The sequence below is a fragment of the Xenopus tropicalis genome, chromosome 2, assembly GCF_000004195.4.
Source record: "Xenopus tropicalis strain Nigerian chromosome 2, UCB_Xtro_10.0, whole genome shotgun sequence".
NCBI classification, from domain to species: Eukaryota; Metazoa; Chordata; class Amphibia; order Anura; family Pipidae; genus Xenopus; species Xenopus tropicalis.
Window position 1 is genome coordinate 117,698,542 of NC_030678.2, and position 19,636 is coordinate 117,718,177.

The following is a 19,636-nucleotide window of genomic DNA, read 5'->3' on the forward strand; positions in this document are numbered from 1 at the left end:
CAAAAAAATGTCACAGCTGCAGTATATTCAGAGTAATGTTTATATTGGGCTGCCATTTTTTTCAGGAAACCTCCTATGGGATTCTTGGAATAACTGAAGGGCATGGAACCTTAGAAAGAATGAGGTATTATTTCCACCTCAGATTCTTGCTGACCATTCAAGATGACAGGGGGAGGTGGTGATATATCACTTGTTGGACACTACCGGATTAACAAGGTTAAACTTAGCTTGATTAACTAATGATAGGCGGAATAAAACTGAAGGCTGAACAAATTGAAACCCAAAATTAACTTCCAATCTGACACAATTCTGCCGGATGAAGGGCTTAATTGCCCTTACTATTAAAATAAGCATCCACCTCCATAAATGTGAACTTAAGAAAGAACATGGCAGGCATTTTTTAACTAGCTTTAGCCACACCTTTATTCCCCACTCTTTTCCACCTGCTTTTTTGGAGGAACTTTTGAAAGTTGTGGGTATACAACTCTGCAAATGAGAAAAGCACTCCAGGTGTTTGGGTGGTCTGTGTCTTTACTTTGGTTGTAATGCACACTTTGCCAGCAACTGTCCACAGAATTCAGGGAAAAGTTAGGCCTAGTAAAGGAAACACATGTGGGTGGTATTGTTCTGCCTCCCCAGACAGCTACGCACTTCTTCCAGCTTACTATTTAGATTCAGTTGACTTCCAAATTAATAAAAAATGTGACATTTTTGGACATTCCCTCTTTTGACAAAACAGCATGGAGTACCCCTTCAGCCTATGACTACTCCATTACTTGCAATTGCTTCCAGACAACTAACTTTAGAGATTATTTCTGAATAAACTAGAGAACTACCATTTGTGCTGAGCCACCTATACAATGGGAACCCCTTATTACTTATATTAACTGTTCCTCAACTTCTATGGTCTTGGTTTTACCTTGGCTCAATCAAGGTATTTCTGCTAACCCTTTCCTCAAATTTCTGAACTCTTCACCAACTATAAGGGGCTAGAATGTTTACCAAGTTAGATATCCATGGGGCTTTCAATGTTATTCCTGTACATAAAGATGATGAATGGAAACAGTCAGGAGCAGTCAGGCATTGTCTCTTTATATGTTTTCTTGATCTTCTGTAAAGATTTATCCAGCCACAAACTCCAGGGCTCTGGCACATGGGGAGATTAGTTGCCCGCAACAAATCTCCCTTGTCAAGGGCGACTAATCTCCCTGAACTACTATCCCACCGGCGAAAATGTAAGTCGCCGGTGGGATGGCACACGCTGTGCATGCGATTTCGGCAAATCGCCAAAATTTCATAATGGTCCAAATGCTTTAAATGGGTGTGAGTCTGGCACCTGGACTCTATAACTATGGAGCTATGCTTTTGTAATACATTCAGCATGTAGTTTAGCATTGCCTTGCTTAAATAAGCAAGACCTGTCCTAAAAATATGTTGTCTGAATGGCAGCATATATTGCTCCAAAGTCTGTATGTATGGTTTAGCATTAATGATGCCTTTCCAGATAGACAAGCTACCCATGCCACGTGCAGTAGTGCACCCCCATACGATTGTAGATGCAGGCTTTTGAATTGTGTGCTGATAACAATTCAGAGGGTCCTTCTCCTCTTTCGTCCAAAGGACGCAATATCCATAGTTTCCATAAGTATTTTTTTGATTCATCAGACCTAGGACAGTTTTTCACTTTGCCTCAGTCCATCTTAAATGAGCTTGGGTCCAAATGATCAGATACTGCTACTATTTTACCTAGATAGCAAGAAAAATATAGCAGTAACAGATAGACTAACCCTCCATTTGTTGAATGCAGCTAAAGCCCTCATCCCCAGGGCCTGGAAAAATACAAAACCCCGATCATATATAGAGTGGATATATTTAGTAGAAGAAACAAGAGAGCTAGAAGAAATAACCCACTTAATACACAACAAGGTATTACTATATTGGGCAATGTGGACACCGTGGATAGAATTCAATAAGTTAATATACTAACCTAGAATATCACAAGGTGGTTGTTGAAAAAGAGAGACTTAACTAACTACAACAACAAGACGAAATTGATTTTATGAGCAGTAATAATAAATGACTTGTTATATACCCTGTAAGATACTGTATGAAAGATATTGTCATTGTATTTGCAATGCTCCCCCCACCTTTCTTTCTTATGTACCCCCCCCACATTGAGTGTGAAATTAATAAAGAAAAATGAGCTTGGGTCCAGGTTTCTTCTTTGCATGATAGAATTAAGTTCTTTGCAATTTATATTGAGGAATGTTATTAAAATGTTGCCTGTGCAGTGTTTCACAGATTAGTGTACCCCTCCCCTTTATTCTGGGGTCCCCTTCTCTGGGACTCTTTTAATACCCAATCATGTTACTGACCTGTTACAAAATGGTGAGACGATCCACTTTGAATTACACAGCTAATGTGTAATGCTAAAAAATATAGCAGTTCAATATACATTGCTTATGTAATGTGTACACAAGTAACACTTTGTAAAAAATTATACACACCTATATATATATATATACAGTGTTAAAATAATAATATTAATTGTGGTCCTTTTTCACTTTATATTTTGTAGCTCTAACATTAACTAACTTGAAAATATATTAATTTACAGTTTTTAGCAATTCTTTCAGATGCATTTCTTTGCAGTATTGCCTTGCATCTAGAAATCTTTTTACATACATAGTCGTTTTATAATTATAAGGATTGGTTATTGAAGCACCATGTTTGCTTCAGCATACTTTATATACATGAAACATGGCATTACATGCTACAAACATCTATATTTTGGTTACATTTATTCATATAATGTCATGGGAAAGAGCTTAAAACTCTTATATATATACCTTCTTGCTCTCGTATTTTTCTACCAGCAGCAGATTTTCTCAGGAGACTTCTTCCTGAACTGAATAAAGTAGTTAATTCATCAAGTGGACTTGTTATATGGCTAATATTAGTAAGACTTGTTGCTAATGAAGGGGAACCTAAATGGGATTTGTTCTGCATTGTCCTTGCATTTTTTATTGGAGAAGAGAAAGTCAGTTTAGTCAATGAACCACAAGATTCTTCTGTTATAACTGCATTTGATTTTGGAGCAATTTTTACAGAATCTGCATTGGTTGTCTTTAAGTTCTTCCCTACAAGCAATGCATAGGAACTCTCCATAGGAAAACTAAAATGTGTTGGAAACTGGAAGGAGGTTGGTGTCTGGGGAAGAGGTGGAGTGCAAGGTGGAGAAACTTTGCTTGAAACACTAAATACAGATAATGCAGGTGATGATGGTCTTTCATTGTCTCTTTGGTGCTTTAAACATTGAGATGAGATGGGACTTGACATATCTGTTTGTATAGTGTAGTTTATGTTTGTTTCAAGCACAGGGAGTTTTATCATTTCAAGTGGTGTTAGTGGAGATTCATCAGAGGCAGGAGAGGAAGTAACTGTAGCTGGTGGAAAAACCAGAAGAGGAGGGCGATGAGGAAGGAGATTGGGAAACGGAGCAGGGATATCACAACTTTCTTTAGAACATTGCTCATTTTTTATATCAGCATCTAGGTTCTCAAATGTTGCTAGGTTCATGTTCTGTAGCAATGAGCTACCCATTGCTAGATTATTAATATTAATATGATCAGGATGATGGTATTTCATTTCTTCATACACAGCCTCTCCTTGTTCTGGGCTGCTTCTTTCTATGAAGTGACACTTCCCAGCAGTGCCAGCCATTTCAATGTACACTGGCTCAGCTTCATCTTCTTCTTCTGACATACACAAAGTCAAAATCCCATGGTGAGGACCATCTGCAGAGGCTGCCCTTTGTATAGTACCAATATCACGATGCACCTTCCTGACAATGGTACTGAAAGTATTCAATTCTCCTGAGTTATGAGCTGATATCTCCTCAAATGAGCTGCTAAGCTTTGTGTTAGGACTTCTTTTTGGCTTAGGTGGTGGAATTTTTTTCATTGTGCTGTAATCATCACTATGAGGTCTAGGTCGAGAAAGAGCTTAAAAGAAAAGAAAAAAAAATAGCCATAAATCATAATCTTCAGCACAAATACAGTAAATATTTAATTTAGAAGTCAGACACTTTGGAAAACACAGATTAGTTTAAAAAAAATGTTGTTAATGTACTGCACAATATGGGGCACCCATACTTTAAAAGAAAGGAAATGATACAGTCTTCATGCAGTCTTTACGCAAAATCTATAACATTAACACATGTAAGAAATACATAAATATACACCCAACAATACTTCCAGACATCCTGTCCCTCCGCAGCAGATTTATACCCACTGGCCCTTTATCATATTAAATAACTCATTAAGTTTAGAATATTACAGAATTTTAGTGTTTTATAGCTTGCAAACAGCTTAGTGAATTTAAAGTCAGAACTTGTAAGCCTTGACATTAAAGGGGAACTCCACCCAAACACAGCTTAAGCTTTCTGAAAAATAAAAATAATTTAAAAACTTTGCAATATACATCAATAAAAAATATGCAGCCTTATTGTAATTATAATGTAAAAAATCATGAACAGTTTGGAAGTTCCCTAAGCCTGGCCCCTTGTTCTCCTGCTGATCTGGCTGACTATTTACTCCAAAATAAATAAATTAATTAATGTAACAGTAGTTGGCTATCCTCAGCCTGCCTTCAGCCTGCATCATACGAATCCCATAATTCCCTGCACACATGATGTGAATAAGGAAAGGAATTTCTTAGTGCAGTGCATTGTGGGTTATGTAGTTCCTGCAATGCTGTCTGTAAGCTGTGGAGAAGTTGTTACAATGTATCTATTTATATCTATTTAGGTTACAGTGATAGGTATATTATAGGTTTCTGTGTTGTGTGGGGCTCTTTAACAAATTTTGGTTCAGAATTCAAAATTATTTTCTATTGTGTTTGTTAATAAAAATAAACTTCACTTACACTATATAAGTAATCTAAATCTTGTTTCCTTCAGTCCTGGAATTACACAATCACAGCAAATAGGCAGCTGCCATTTTGTGGGCACTGATATTAAGGCAAGCTTTGTATCACCCCGAAATCCTGTGTATGTGCCAGAATGTGGGACCTGATGCCCTTGCCCATGCACTGGCTACACAATTAGATGGTGAGGAGGGAGGGGGAAAGTGTGAGCTGAATTAAAAGTTTAAGTTCTTGTCTGCCCCGCCTCTATGCCTAAGGCATAGATGTGGGGCAGGCAATATATGATTGACAGCTGGGATTATCAAATACCTTTAAAATAGGTTGGAATGTGTTAATATAAAAATTAATTTGGGTTTCTTGTTTAATTTGAAAAGGACTTTTATTATACAGCTTTTTATGACTGGGTGACAGGAAGGAACCCTAAAAGTGACATCTATAATGCTCCCAGTCTAGTAAAATGTTTTCTTTTATAAACAAAATAAATTCACCAAGTAAATACACATGTGAAGATCCTATTCTGTGCAAGTGCCAATCAGAACAGGATTGGAAGCAAAGGATACTCCACTCAGCTCTACCGACAGATTTAGAAGCAACTGTCTGGCAGTGGGCTGGGAATTTTTTTTTTTTCATATAGGCACCAAAGGGCCACCTGACTGTAGCTAGTAAGGGTGGGAGCTACAATATGGAGCTGGCCACTGCTCTTGTATAATCTATAGCAAAAAAGGAAAAGTTGCGTGCATTGCTACATTTTAAATCATTATGCAGGGCGTGCAAAGAGGCTGACCACAAAATTAATACAGACAAAGACAAGAGATCCTCTGCACTCACCCATTATCAATATATATAGAACATTAAGAGTTTCTGTGCATTAAGTTACTAAAAAATATCCTCCCCTTTAAACAAAAAAAGGATTGTTTGTCCATATTTTGCAAGGTTCAGGGCCTCGGAGAGCTAAAAATACAACCTCTGTGACCAATATAAACCTCTAAGGGCAATGGAACATAGGCCACGTTTGGTTGTTTTGCTTGCAATGATTTTTCTTCACTAAAACATGGCTTTTAAATATCTTCAAATACCTTTCAGTGCAGTGCGTAACTTTAGAGGTCTGCTTCCTCTATAGCTTTAAATAAACCCCCCTCCATGGCCACACTGCTAGTGGGTGGGCAGCCAGGTATGCCAGAAAGAGGGCAGGTGGGCAGCAGGCGGGCTGGCGGGGAGTAATGAAGTGCACACCGGGCCCCTCCGAAGACATCTTTTTGGGATGGCCCAGCATGGACTTGGTACATGGTCTTCAGTGCACCCTATAAGGATCTCGGCTCCAACTCAGTTGCTTGTCAAGCTAATTTCATCTAAACACACCACAATGTGCTGAATACTGAATACATTGTTCTTGGGTATGTTTCCTGTGCTGTGAAAGAGCTACAGAAAGCACTATGCTACACAATATTGTTTTTGCTCTTACCTCTTCAGCAATGACTTTGACAATCACAATCAATATTTTACACCATAAGGTTAACAACAGAGATGCAATTTTTGTAGTAGAGTGTTGTACCATGTACCATCTCACATCTCATCAGGAATTTTCCCTAAAGGAATATTAAAATGCTTTAGACGTAATTTATATCTAACCTTCATTATCTATGTCCACAGAAGCTGCAAAAAGGCACGCACTCACTGCTTCGTAAGAAGCACTTAGTCTGGTAGTGGGATTTCTTTTTGGTTTTGGAGGAGGCTGTTTCCGAGGAGACTGGAGGCAGTTTCCATCATCCATGCTCAAGACAGAGTGCAATGAAAGAGATCTAATAGCTGAGGAAGACACAGGATTTATAGGGACTGTAATAGAACCAGGCTGGCAGAGAGTTGAAATACGACATCCAACAAAAATGTTTCCAGTTGGCTTTAAATCACTGTCTTCAGTACTGAAAGAAAAAATGAGTTTAAAAAAAGGATCTTTCTTTTTAGCAGTGGAGCTATGAGCCATTCATTTGTAATAGAAGCCACTGTGGGCTAGCCTAAATATAAGGTTATTGGTTATTTTGTTAAGTCAGCCAATAAATGGCACTATGGGCTGGCCTATAAATAGGTTATTTTGTATCAGTAGCTTGAAAAAAAGGCCCAGAGTATCCCTAAACACTGTAATTGTTGGCAATATTAAACTTTTTTTGCAGTAGAGACATTTTAATTTGACATCTGAATATGTATGTTTTGAATATTTATGTCTTTCTATGCTTAGGATAATAAGAGCGGCCACAGTTGGCTACTAAGAGATGTAGACCTTTAATTTTGCTCTTAAAAAAACAAGCATTTTATATTTTAATCTTTCAAGTTACTATGGATTTTGAAAGTCTCCCACATAAGAGCAATGTGTTAGATTGAAGGCATTGCTCATTCTTTACCAGGAGCTTTTGGAATTACAAGGGTGTTAACGTTTGGGTAGTTTCTCTATCCAGTAGAGCGTGAATAAAGGTTGTAGCTTTGACAGTTTGCCTTTACCTGTGTCTACCTGATCTTACCAGGAATAGGTGTGCAGGAATGGAATGTAAAAGTAAATAACCTGCTTCCTTAACTGCAAAGAAACTACCCCAAACAGATATTTTTCTTTTTTTTAGAAATGGAACCCGCCAAGTGGTTAAACGCCTGCAAAATGTTCAGTTGCTATACTTTTGCACTTGGACGCCACTGTTTTCTGTATTGGCATCAATGTTCAGTGCAACAAAAGCATTTTTGGTTTGTATAAGGGCTGACTTTTCAGATGGTCTAAATCAAATCTAAAATTGTTTAATGATATAATGGAGAGAATGCAACAAAATGAAACACTTGTCTAACTTGTAACAGAAATCACATCACTGGGAACCAATTATAGAATATATAGATAAATAAAACACAAGAGTCATGAATACCCTGTAAATTATATACTTTATAATTGTGCTTAGTGATGTTATTAAATATAATCGGTGCTTAGTTATATATTTGTCATGTATATTATGAATAATTTACTTTTCAGATGTACATAGATACCAGCATTGGAAAAAGAATTGTAAGCAACTGCTTTGGCACAAGACTTGCTTTAGAAATAGGCATAATTAGCCATGCCTACCATATGTGACATGCCAAATGGGCATGATTGCTAATAAGAAATTGTGTTCATCTAAGCCAACAGAGTGAGAACAAACACCAGGAATAGCATTCTGGTCATAAAATGAATTGAATGTAATCTATTTAAGAAAAAAAACAAAAAACGGGAATTAATGACAGTTGAATAATATGTATATTCGATATAGCAGCTTAGGGCAATGTTGGAGACAATTTGTAAGGGCAAAAATGAAGAAAAAAATAAACTGTACCTCTTCAACATCTCTTCTTTATTACAAATGGATTCCATGGCACTATAGGCAGTGTTGGATTCAATCTGAAGTGCTACTTTTTCTCGAGCAATGTCAGATGCATTCTGGATTACCAAAGAATGGTAAGATTGCTGTCCCATGTTTTCTATGGTTTGAATGAAGTCTTTTATAAAGGTATCCTCATTCTCTTTAGTGTCCAATTTCTTCTGCAAATGCTGCCGGGCTAGAAATCTTCTTATAACTATTTGATAAAAAGGCATGAACATATAAACAAGCTGTATTCAAAAGTGAACCTAATTATTAGGTTTAATTGAAATTCGTTGTAATCTATAGTACAAAAAAAAATGCATAGGGGATCGAGCTCAAGAAAAAAATACATGTTTCATCTTGCTATATAAACATTATTTAATGGCATGGAATTCTGTGCACATACCTAAATATAGGGGAATTTATTGCATAAAGTAAATGTATATTCATAAATTGGTGCACTGGAAGCTGATGACCATTCCACCTAATCACAAGTACATGCAGTGGGGTGGAACCTCACATATACTGGGAAATTTTGTGTAGAATAAGGTTAATATCCCTATATAAAATCTGGGCCCTGATACATTTATAAAAACAGATTATCAAAAGTAGAGTCCCATATGGCAACAGTCATTTGCTGATTGGGTTATAGCCCTTGATCAGGTCTTCCATAGCTGTGCTGAAAATATTATAGGTTTTACCACTGAAATCATAAAGGCAAGTATACCCAGTGAGCTAATAGTCTTTCCCAGTAAGTTCTCCTTAAAATGTATTGAGAAAACCAGCCAATTAGGATCTGGCTACATGAATTACTAGCATAGGTACACCTACTACCAAGCATAATACCTTAGTACCCCAAATAAAGAACTAAGCTGATGTAGGGTAAACTAAAAACTAGAACTAAAAGTTCCTTAGCTAAGAACATTAGAAGATCTTAGGCCCTAAAGTTTATTTGTCCTGGAAGATGTATGCACCATTTAAACATAAATAATTCTCTGTGAACTATAATTTCCCATTATTGCCCTTATCAGTCACCCACATGCAAAGCATAAATCAATTATATCAAATGGTAAGATACTGAGTTAATTTTCTACTTTCTTCCCAACTTGTCATATTGGGAAAAACTACTCATTCTAAGATAATCTTTTTAACTACATACTGTTTAGGGAATATTTATTGATATTTCTGGATTGATTCTTTTTGGTTTTGGTAACATTTTATATAAATGTGTTTAGTTGTAGTCTGGTAGTGACTGTAATGGCATAGCATAGCAGCCAATGGAGACCTCTGCATAGCATAGCAGCCAATGGAGAACTTTACAGACACAGTGCAGTAATATATTTAGTCCCAGAAGAATTTATAGTCAGTAGAATAAGGTTATAAGAACATATAAATAATCTGAGAAACTGAGAAAGTGTCCCATATACTTCAAATCATCTTATTGTAGTGCAGAAGCATCATAACAAAGGTGTTAATCTTACATAAATATCTCCCTTCAAACCTATGGAATGACAAATCCCTTTGAACAGAGGAATAATATAATACAGTGGCCATTAATATTATAGGATCTGAATACTAGTTGCAATACGTTCTAAGGACAGTGTTAGACATAGTGATTTGTCACCAGCATGAGAAAGCTGGTTCCATTGTCCTAGGGCTGACAAAGCATCAGAAAATACCTTGAATGCGGATTGCAGTATGTAAAACATTTTACAAGCAGGGATCCCTCTTAATCGCGGGAAAATATCTTCCGCATTTTTCATGATTAACCCAGATCAGCAGATGTGAAATGTTTACATGCTCAGATTACCATTTTTCTACATTACAAGCTACTTTTGTACACTTTGTTGCCCATGGAAGAGTAGAGATGTAGCGAACTGTTCGCCGGCGAACTAATTCGCGCGAACATCGGGTGTTCGCAAGTCCGCAAATTCGCGAACTTTTCGTGATGTTCGCAATTTGGGTTCGCCGGCACCGAAAAAATCGCAAAACTTACGATAACGGTACGAATTCTCCGAAAAAATCGCAAAACTTACGATAACGGTACGAAAAAGTCGCAAAACTTACGATAACGTTACGACTGATCCGAAAAAGTCGCAAAACTTATGATAACGGTACGAATGATCCGAAAAAGTCGCAAAACTTACGATAACGTTACGAATGATCCGAAAAAGTCGCAAAACTTACGATAACGGTACGAATGATCCGAAAAAGTCGCAAAACTTACGATAACGTTACAAATGATCCGAAAAAGTCGCAAAACTTACGATAACGGTACGAATGATCCGAAAAAGTCGCAAAACTTACGATAATGTTACGAAAGCTCCGAAAAAGTCGCAAAACTTACGATAACATTACGAAAGCTCCGAAAAAGTCGCAAAACTTACAATAACGTTACGAAAGCTCCGAAAAAGTCGCAAAACTTACGATAACTTTACGAAAGCGCCGGAAAATACGAAAAAGTCGCAAAATTACCGATCATTTCGAAAAACGGCGTGTGTCAATTTTTCAGAGGTTTTTGCCCTTGATCCCCCTCCTGCATGCCACTGTCCAGGTCGTGGCACCCTTTAAACAACTTTAAAATCAGTTTTCTGGGCAGAAATGGCTTTTCTATTTTTTAAAGTTCGCCTTCCCATTGAAGTCTATGGGGTTCGCAAAGTTCGCGAATATTCGCAATTTTCGGCGGAAGTTCGCGAACAGGTTCGCAAACTTTTTTTTTGAGGTTCGCTACATCCCTATGGAAGAGACGATCTCCTGCAGGTGACAAACCACTGCGCCTGATGTTATCTCATGAGCATTATCTTTAGTCTAAACTAAAGCATCATTTGATTACAAGTTAAACAACTGACACATAGGGGCTGATTTACTAACCCACGAATCCGACCCGAATTGGAAAAGTTCCGACTTGAAAACGAATATTTTGCGACTTTTTCGTATGTTTTGCGATTTTTTCGGATTCTGTACGAATTTTTCGGATCCAATACGATTTTTGCGTAAAAACGCGAGTTTTTCGTATCCATTACGAAAGTTGCGTAAAAAGTTGCGCATTTTGCGTAGCGTTAAAACTTACGCGAAAAGTTGCGCATTTTTCGTAGCGTTAAAACTTAACGCTACGAAAAATGCGCAACTTTTCGCAAAACATACGAAAAAATCGCAAAGTACCGATCATTACGAAAAAAACGCAATCGGACTCCATTCGACCCGTTCGTGGGTAAGTAAATCAGCCCCATAGTCAAGTGACACTATCTAAAGTACAACATGTGTCCCTAATGTTAGAGCAGAAATGCACAAAGCATTTTAGTTGCATAGTTGCAGTGGTGATGAGTGAATCTGTCCCCTTTCACTTCTCCAAAAAATTAGCAAATCTTGCAAAAGATGCACAAAAAAACTGAAAATTCACGAAATAGTGTAAATCTCGCTCATCAAAAAAATAATGCATACAACAATTTTTTTCAACGTGCGTCATTTTTTGATGTGCGCAACAAAGAAAGACAAAGAAAGGCAAGAAGAACAAAAGGGAATGGTGCTGCACAATAAACAATATGAGAGGAAGACCATTTCGAGTAACAGAAATGTTATATTGATTTTAAATGCTCAGGTCCTTAGGATGTAACCTTTAAAAAGGCAAAAAGACTGAGTCAATATTAGATGTATTTATGCATGACTCTAGCTTGAGTTCAGATAACACTAACTACAGTATATAATGGTGGAAGATACGATATGAAGTTTCCTTTTTTTCTATGAGCGGAACGTTTGTACATATCTTAAGTATATTGACAGAGAGAAACAATTATGCAGAGGAAAAAAAATGAACAAATTTTCCAGATCAGCAAACTAATGATAAAAGTATGACTGACGCAAGCACTATCACATAACATTTCAATAGTATAACTATAAACCTGTTGTTTTTCATTAATGAACATTACTAGAACTTTCTAACATTTTTGAAAACTTTAGAAAAGCATTAAATACTGTGTTTTATTTATTATTGTCTTGTACGTATTGTTCCAGTACAATACAAATACAATTGTGCTGTTATAATATTGATACAGTACCCAGTATCCAACTCAATTATCACCAAAAATTTTTTTACCAATACATGTGAAATTCTTACATCAATACATGTGGAATTTGACTACAAGTTTCAGCAAAATTTTGTGGCTTTGTGGAATTTTCCATGGTTTTATGAAATCATCACTAGTGTCCACTTAATAAAGAATGATACTGGCTACTGGCACATGCCATTTTTATAACCGCAGCAGAGCTGTTTCACAGAAGCACTAAAGCTAGTACTGCTAATACAGAAGGAAGGAAGAACGTGTCCCTTTAAATACAGAGGAATATTCCATGGAACAATTTCCAAGCCATGCTGCACTGCACACTATCATACACTGAAATATAATATACTTCATTTATTAAAACAAATAATTTACTGTCACATATCAGAAATATGGTCTTAATAGTCAACCATCTATCTGGCACCAAATTTTATTCTCTTTGGCCTTCAGGCTGTGCCCACCTACCCACAGTATTTGCAACTATGCTTTATACTAGGCATATGTGTGTTTATATTATGTCTTACAATTACAACTTTTTCGTTTTTTACATGTTTCCGCGTATAGTCATTTTGGGGCCCCTTAGCTATTTATTAATTTTTCAACCATCAATTACTACTCACATCTTGATAATACATTTTACATAATTATAAAAACTGAGTTGGCACTTACCATACTATACCACTTTGCTCATTTACATATGGTGATCTAATGTTCCTAAGTAATGGCTATCACTGGCTATACATACTTGTTAAGATGTGGGGTGTGGTTGCCTTGCGAAACGTCACGTTGGCTGTTTTTTGATTTGCACAGAAATCCCAGTGTTGCTGGTCTTTCTTGGATTTTTATATATATATATATATTATATATATAATGTATCTGATAGAAGCCGCTCTCACAGGACTTATGAAGAAATAAAGTGTTTTTATTCACATAGAGGAAACTTCTATGTGGATAAATACTTTATTTCTTCATAAGTCCTGTGAGAGCGGCTTCTATCAGATACATTGTTTATTGAAATACTTTGAAGACTGCACCCAGGCCAATCTACTCCTCATTAACCTGAGTGCCAGCAAACTCCTGTTATATATATATATATATATATATATATATATATATATGTGTATGTAAAATGAACATGTCTGAATAACATTGGTCACTGAACAGATATCTGGAAATTGATTGTTTTTTTTTACATTTTTTAATAATTTGATTTACACACACATGTACACTCAAATTTAATAGTTGAAAAAAAAATACCAGAGATGTATTTAATGACCAGTGTTTTATAAAGACATGTTCATATTAGGAATATTTTTAAATATTTTATAAATACATTGTAGAGGGATTTAATAAGAAAGTAACCTAGATAAAATGATGACTTTAAGAGCATAGGTTGGCGAAGATTAAACAAAATATGACTAAGATAGTAATATGCATAGCAATGCAAACTACCATTAAATGCAGAATAAAAAAAAATCTCTTTATGTTTTGTATAAAACTGGGGCACACTGTGATCTGATTAAGAATAACTGTTCTCTTGAGATAATCTACCATGTAGAGCTATAATACATATAATGAGAGGAGTAGGTTTTTGTTTGGTGTGTTTAATAATAGGCTCCATTCTCGAACAGAACTTCTAATCACATACAAAAGGCAGTTGGTTTCTTTTTGGGGAAGCTACGGTATAAGCCCTCCTAAGTCTTCATTATTCTCTACCAAGGGTAATGAGAATGAAAAAAAGATACAGTGGCTGAACGTTTTTAGTTTGATTGTCACTAGCACATATGTTTTGCCAATAAAAAATATACCTTTCTGGCAAAGTATAATCTTTTTCTGTAACTGAAGGCACATGTCACTGAGTTGGTCAGCTTGCCAATATTTCAGAAATACTTTTCTTGTACCCATCTGCAAAACAAGCACAAAAGACAAATAATTAACATTAACATTTGTAGCTTTAATATCATTATATTCTTTTTTCTGTTTGTGGTAGAAAAAAAATTGTCACTAGAGACTGTTAATTGCCACCCAGTGGGATTTGGTAAGAATAATATTTATAAAATGTTATCTATGATGCCCAATTGGGGGCATCATGGACATTCCGTTAAATAACATTTTGAAATTTACATGTATGTATGTATCAGCTTTGAAGAAGGAACTGAAATGTTCCAAAAGCTTGCTGTGATTATCATCATGATTAGCTAATAAAGGTATCACTATTACTTCATTTTTGTTATGATTCATATCAAAGCTTCTACTCCATAACTTTTCAACTGGCTAACACCGTACAAAAAACCTTCCTACACTTGCATATTCTTTGACTGACCTGCCACCCTTGTTGTTTGCATTGTAGAAGAACATGGCGACATTTCTCTTCAGCTGATGTCTTCTGTTTTTCCCATGCTAAGATTTCAACCAAGTTTTTGTACCTGAAATTAATTTTAACATGGATTTAGTAAGTGTGCACAAACTAAACAAAAACACTAATTTGATTTATCCCTTTTATGCTTTTATAGATCTCTAAAGAGTATTTTTCCTTTGTATAGTGTTTCCTTAATTTCTTGCCCATTTTTTATTACAAAGTAGTAAAAATCTTCTGGATAAAATGGTAGATAGTATAAAGTATAAAGCCTATGGTTCACGGGGTGAATTTGTACATACTGAACATAGTGGCAGATTATCAGAGAACACTTGATATCTGTATATGAACATACAGCATCATACAGCAAATTCCTGCTTAGTTTGTACAAAGTTATGATGAGCTAAAACACTAATTACTAGATAATGGTACATTTAGAATAACAGACATATTGTTGCTCTAGCACAGGCCCCACAGAACACACAGATAAGTCATGTCTATTTGTGAAAAAAGTGACAGCAGTGTTTCCAAATAAATAAGTGTACTGTACAGCTAGGATGTTGACATCTTCCTGAGTCTAAATCAAGCCATACACTGATAAATAACAAATGAGCAGGTCTTTGCCCAATCTGGGCACTCACATGGTGGGCCAAATTGGGCTGATCAGATTACACTGCCCCCTCTCGTTTGCCATCCCACCGGCAATTGACATTCTCGCTGGTGGGATGACATTTTACGGAGATTTGTCGCAGCGACTAATCTCCCCGTGGGCCAGAGCCCTAAAGGGGCAGATACAGTACTGACTCTGGGAAGGGCCGAGTTGACAGCTTTTTGGCCATCTTAAGGCCTATGTCCGAAAGAGAAATTTGTAGTATCTACCTTTAATTGGCTAAAAACAAGGTCCAATGTTTCCTTTAAGGTTATAATAAAATACTTGCTGAACATAAAATTACCACCTTTTTCTAGCAATTTATCTCTATGTGTGACATGGAGTGATGCCTACAAAAATGATGCCATTGTTAAATGTTGATTATAATTCTTATTGTAACACAAGAGTCAGTCATTTTAGGTGCAAGAGATATAATAGAAAATCTAAAATGTAACCAAAGTGAAAGAGTAGCCTGGAACCTACATAACACTGACCAGCTGCCAGTCTGGTACATATTGTAGTATCATGGCAATTATATCATTACATTATATTCGGATGCAGTAAAATTATTGCTATGTATGGAGCACTGTGGTGAAATAACGATGCACAGGGGAAGATTTATCAAAATGTGAGTTTAGAACTTAATACATAAAAACTCACCCACGTTCTATTGATTCCTATGGGATTTTGAGAAGTGTATTTATCAAATAGTGAACTCTTCTAAACTTCTAAAAATCCTATAGGAATGAATAGCACGTGGGTACGTTTTTATGTACTAATCTAAACTCACATTTTGATAAATCTGCCCCATAGTGTAAAATTACATTTAAGGGCCCATTCCTGCTTACCAGCTGTTTATCTGGGGTAATCCAATCCTAGCATTTCTTTCCACTTCTTTCCAAAATGCAAATTTTCCTGTTTCCTCATACCTCTTCTAATCCCAAGGTTAAAGGACCCAGTATTCTGCCACTTCTGCAGGGGATCCTTTAAACAGTACAGTATCTTGGTTGAGCTGCAACCATCAAATTATTTTCACCTTAAAGGGGACCTGTCACCTTTAGAAATAATTCCAAATTGTTTTCTATTGTGTTTGTCAAGCAAAATAAACTTTACTTACACTATATAAATTATTTTAATCTTATTTTCTTCAGCCTTGGAATTCACAATCGCAGCAAGCAGGCAGGGGCCATTTTGTGGACACTGTTATCAAAGCAGGCATTGCATCCTGCCAATATCTTGTTTCTGTGCCAGTATGGGGAGACCTGACACCAATATCCATGCACTGGTTACAAAATTACATGGTGAGGAGGGAGCGGGAATGTGAGGAGAACAGCAACATCTAAGAAGTTCTGAGTTGAAAGTGAAAGTAACTCTTTGCCCCACCTCTATGCCTAAGGCATTCATTATAAGATTCACTCCTTTGGTGAGATCCTCAAACGAGTGGATCTTTCCCCCATATCAGGCTAAAGTCCCTGATCCAACTAAAGAATCAAACCTCTCCAATCAACACCTGGCTGATTTACGGCTTGGTATTAGTTGGGTAGGGCCATTGCGGGTCAGCATACATGGGCAGATAAGCTGCCAAATCAAAGGATTTGAATTGACAGCTTAAATCTACCAGTAAGGCCTCCTTAATTCGAAAATAAACCCATACCGCTAACTTTCCATGTGAGAGGTAAAACTATTGCACTGTAGGTTGTTATAAAATTGAATTGAATCACATACTATTTTGACATTGTTATATCTGTTCATGTTCTCCTTCTGCTTTCCTATTTACTGTGGGATTACAACAGTTGTTCCCTCTATTCTGGCCCGCTTACTGCTGCTTATGTACATTTCTGTGATGTTCTTTGTAAACAGTCTGTGAAAATCTTTTCCCTCACATACTTTTAATTGTCCTATTGACCTGCCCCAGCAAAGCTTACAATGTAAGGTCCCTATCATTTCACAACCACGCACAATGGCCAATTTTATCAAAAGCTGGTTACATAGTTACATAGCTACGTTGGGTTGAAAAAAGACCAAAGTTCATCAAGTTCAGCCCTTCTAAGCAAACCCCAAAGCACACACATGGACACATACTGATCTATCTATACACTCACATACATAAACTATATATAAACTATTGATAAAGTATTGAAGGGAGTGCCGGCCACGGATGATTATTACTTTATATATATATATATATAAAACAGTCCACACGACAGCACCACACTCCAAAATCTGCTGCTCTGCAGCTGCCCCTGTGCACGGGATATCATATAAATATCAAAATAAAACAGCCAGCACCAAGGGTCTTTGTGTTTCAAAAAATCTCTTGTGTATTATAATTGCATGTACAACCGACGTTTCGGTCCCCTTGAAAAAGGTCCCAAAAGGGACCGAAACGTCGGTTGTACATGCAATTATAATACACAAGAGATTTTTTGAAACACAAAGACCCTTGGTGCTGGCTGTTTTATTTAGATATATATATATATATATATATATATATATATATACCAACATCAATACTAATTGTAGATTTCAGCCTTGGATATTATGCTTGTTCAAGAAATCATCCAAGGCATTCTTAAAGGCATTAACAGAATCTGCCATTACAACATCACTTGAAAGGGCATTCCACAACTTCACTGCCCTCACCGTAAAAAAACATCTACGATGCTTTAAATGAAAGTTCCATTCCTCCAATCTAAAGAGGTGACCTCTGGTGCACTGATCATTTTTATGCAAAAAAAAGAATACCCCCATCTCTCTATAATCCCCTCTATTGTACTTGTAAAGAGTAATCATGTCCCCTTGCAAGCACCTTTTTTCCAGAGAAAACAACCCCAACCCTGACAGTCTGACCTCATAGCTTAAATCTTCCATCCCCTTAACCAGTTTAGTTGCACGTCTCTGCACTCTCTCCAGCTCATTAATATCCTTCTTAAGGACTGGAGCCCAAAACTGCACTGCATACTCAAGGTGAGGCCTTACCAGGGACCTATAAAGAGGCAAAATTATGTTTTCATCCCTTGAGTCAATGCCCTTTTCTATACAAGACAGCACTTTATTTGCTTTAGTAGCCACAGAATGACACTGCCTGGAATTAGACAACTTGTTATCTACAAAAATCCCCAGATCCTTCTCCATTAAGGATACCCCCAACAAACTACCATTTAATGTATAACTCACATTTATATTATTTCTACTAAAGTGCATAACTTTGCACTTTACAACATTGAACCTCATTTTCCATTTTGCTGCCCAGTTTTCCAATTTTGTCAAATCGCTCTGCAAAGCGGCAGCATCCTAATTAATAAAGTTAAAAAGCACCAAGAACCCCTGCGGTACTCCACTAACAACACTGGTCCAATTAGAAAATGTTCCATGTACTACCACACTCTGTAATCTATCCTTTAGCCAGTTCTCTATCCAATTACAAAAATGTTCCAGGCCAATATCCCTCAATTTTATTATTAACTATTTGTGTGTTATTGTATCAAATTCTTTAGCAAAGTCCAAGTAGATGATATCCACTGCCATCCCAAAGTCAAGGTTCCTGCTCACCTCCTCATAAAAGGCAATTAAATTAGTCTGCCAAGATCGAAAGCATGCTGACATAAACTTTGTTTACCTTTACATGTGCAAGTCTCTTTTTACTTTTTTCCTCAGTGACCCATGTGTCAGTAGTTATATTACTAGAGCAGGGTCTTTAAAAACTAGGTTAACTTGCCTCTTTGTTTTCAAAGTGTGGGATGAAATCGCTGTACCTGGATGAAACCCATGCAGGCATAAGGAGAGCATTCAGACTTAATGCACTGGCTGATATCATACCTAGAACCCAAGCACAGCAAGGCACCAATTTTACCCACTATGCTTCCATAGTAAAATCTTCTTTGGGGTGTTCCTTAGTCATTGTTTTCATAGCTGTCCTTCAGATTTTCAACCAAAATAATGGACCCTTAACTATGGGATTTAAATCCATGAAATGTTGCAGTTACACAATTGTGTCCTTGTTAAGGCAATTGGTAGGGCAATTTCACCTGTGAACTTTTGCAACACAGGAACCAAATACTTTTGGCGGCAAAAAGTGCCCAAAGCCTCAACTGCAGCCTAGCATTCACTGTAATGAAATCAACTGAAAGCGCCACTACTGGTCATTCTAAACATTAAAATGCTTAATGCATGTGTTCAGACCAGATAAAAACCCTTGTGAGCTTTAAGCCTATGCCAGCCCTAGTCCTTGCCACTGGACAGACTGGTGTACTGTTAAATGCAAAATGATTGAATT

The 19,636-nt window shown here is 36.7% G+C and overlaps 1 protein-coding gene across 1 annotated transcript in view; it reads right to left on the reverse strand.

Annotated features, from left to right (window-relative positions):
- Positions 1-19,636, reverse strand: part of myo16 (myosin XVI) — a 140,182-nt gene that overhangs the window by 18,866 nt on the left and 101,680 nt on the right. The window contains exons 28-32 of the mRNA XM_031897042.1: positions 14,679-14,781; positions 14,164-14,260; positions 8,271-8,511; positions 6,556-6,845; positions 2,850-4,004 (exon numbers count right to left, since the gene is read on the reverse strand). Of these exons, the coding sequence (XP_031752902.1) occupies positions 2,850-4,004; positions 6,556-6,845; positions 8,271-8,511; positions 14,164-14,260; positions 14,679-14,781 (1,886 nt within the window). The remainder of the gene's footprint in view (positions 1-2,849; positions 4,005-6,555; positions 6,846-8,270; positions 8,512-14,163; positions 14,261-14,678; positions 14,782-19,636) is intronic.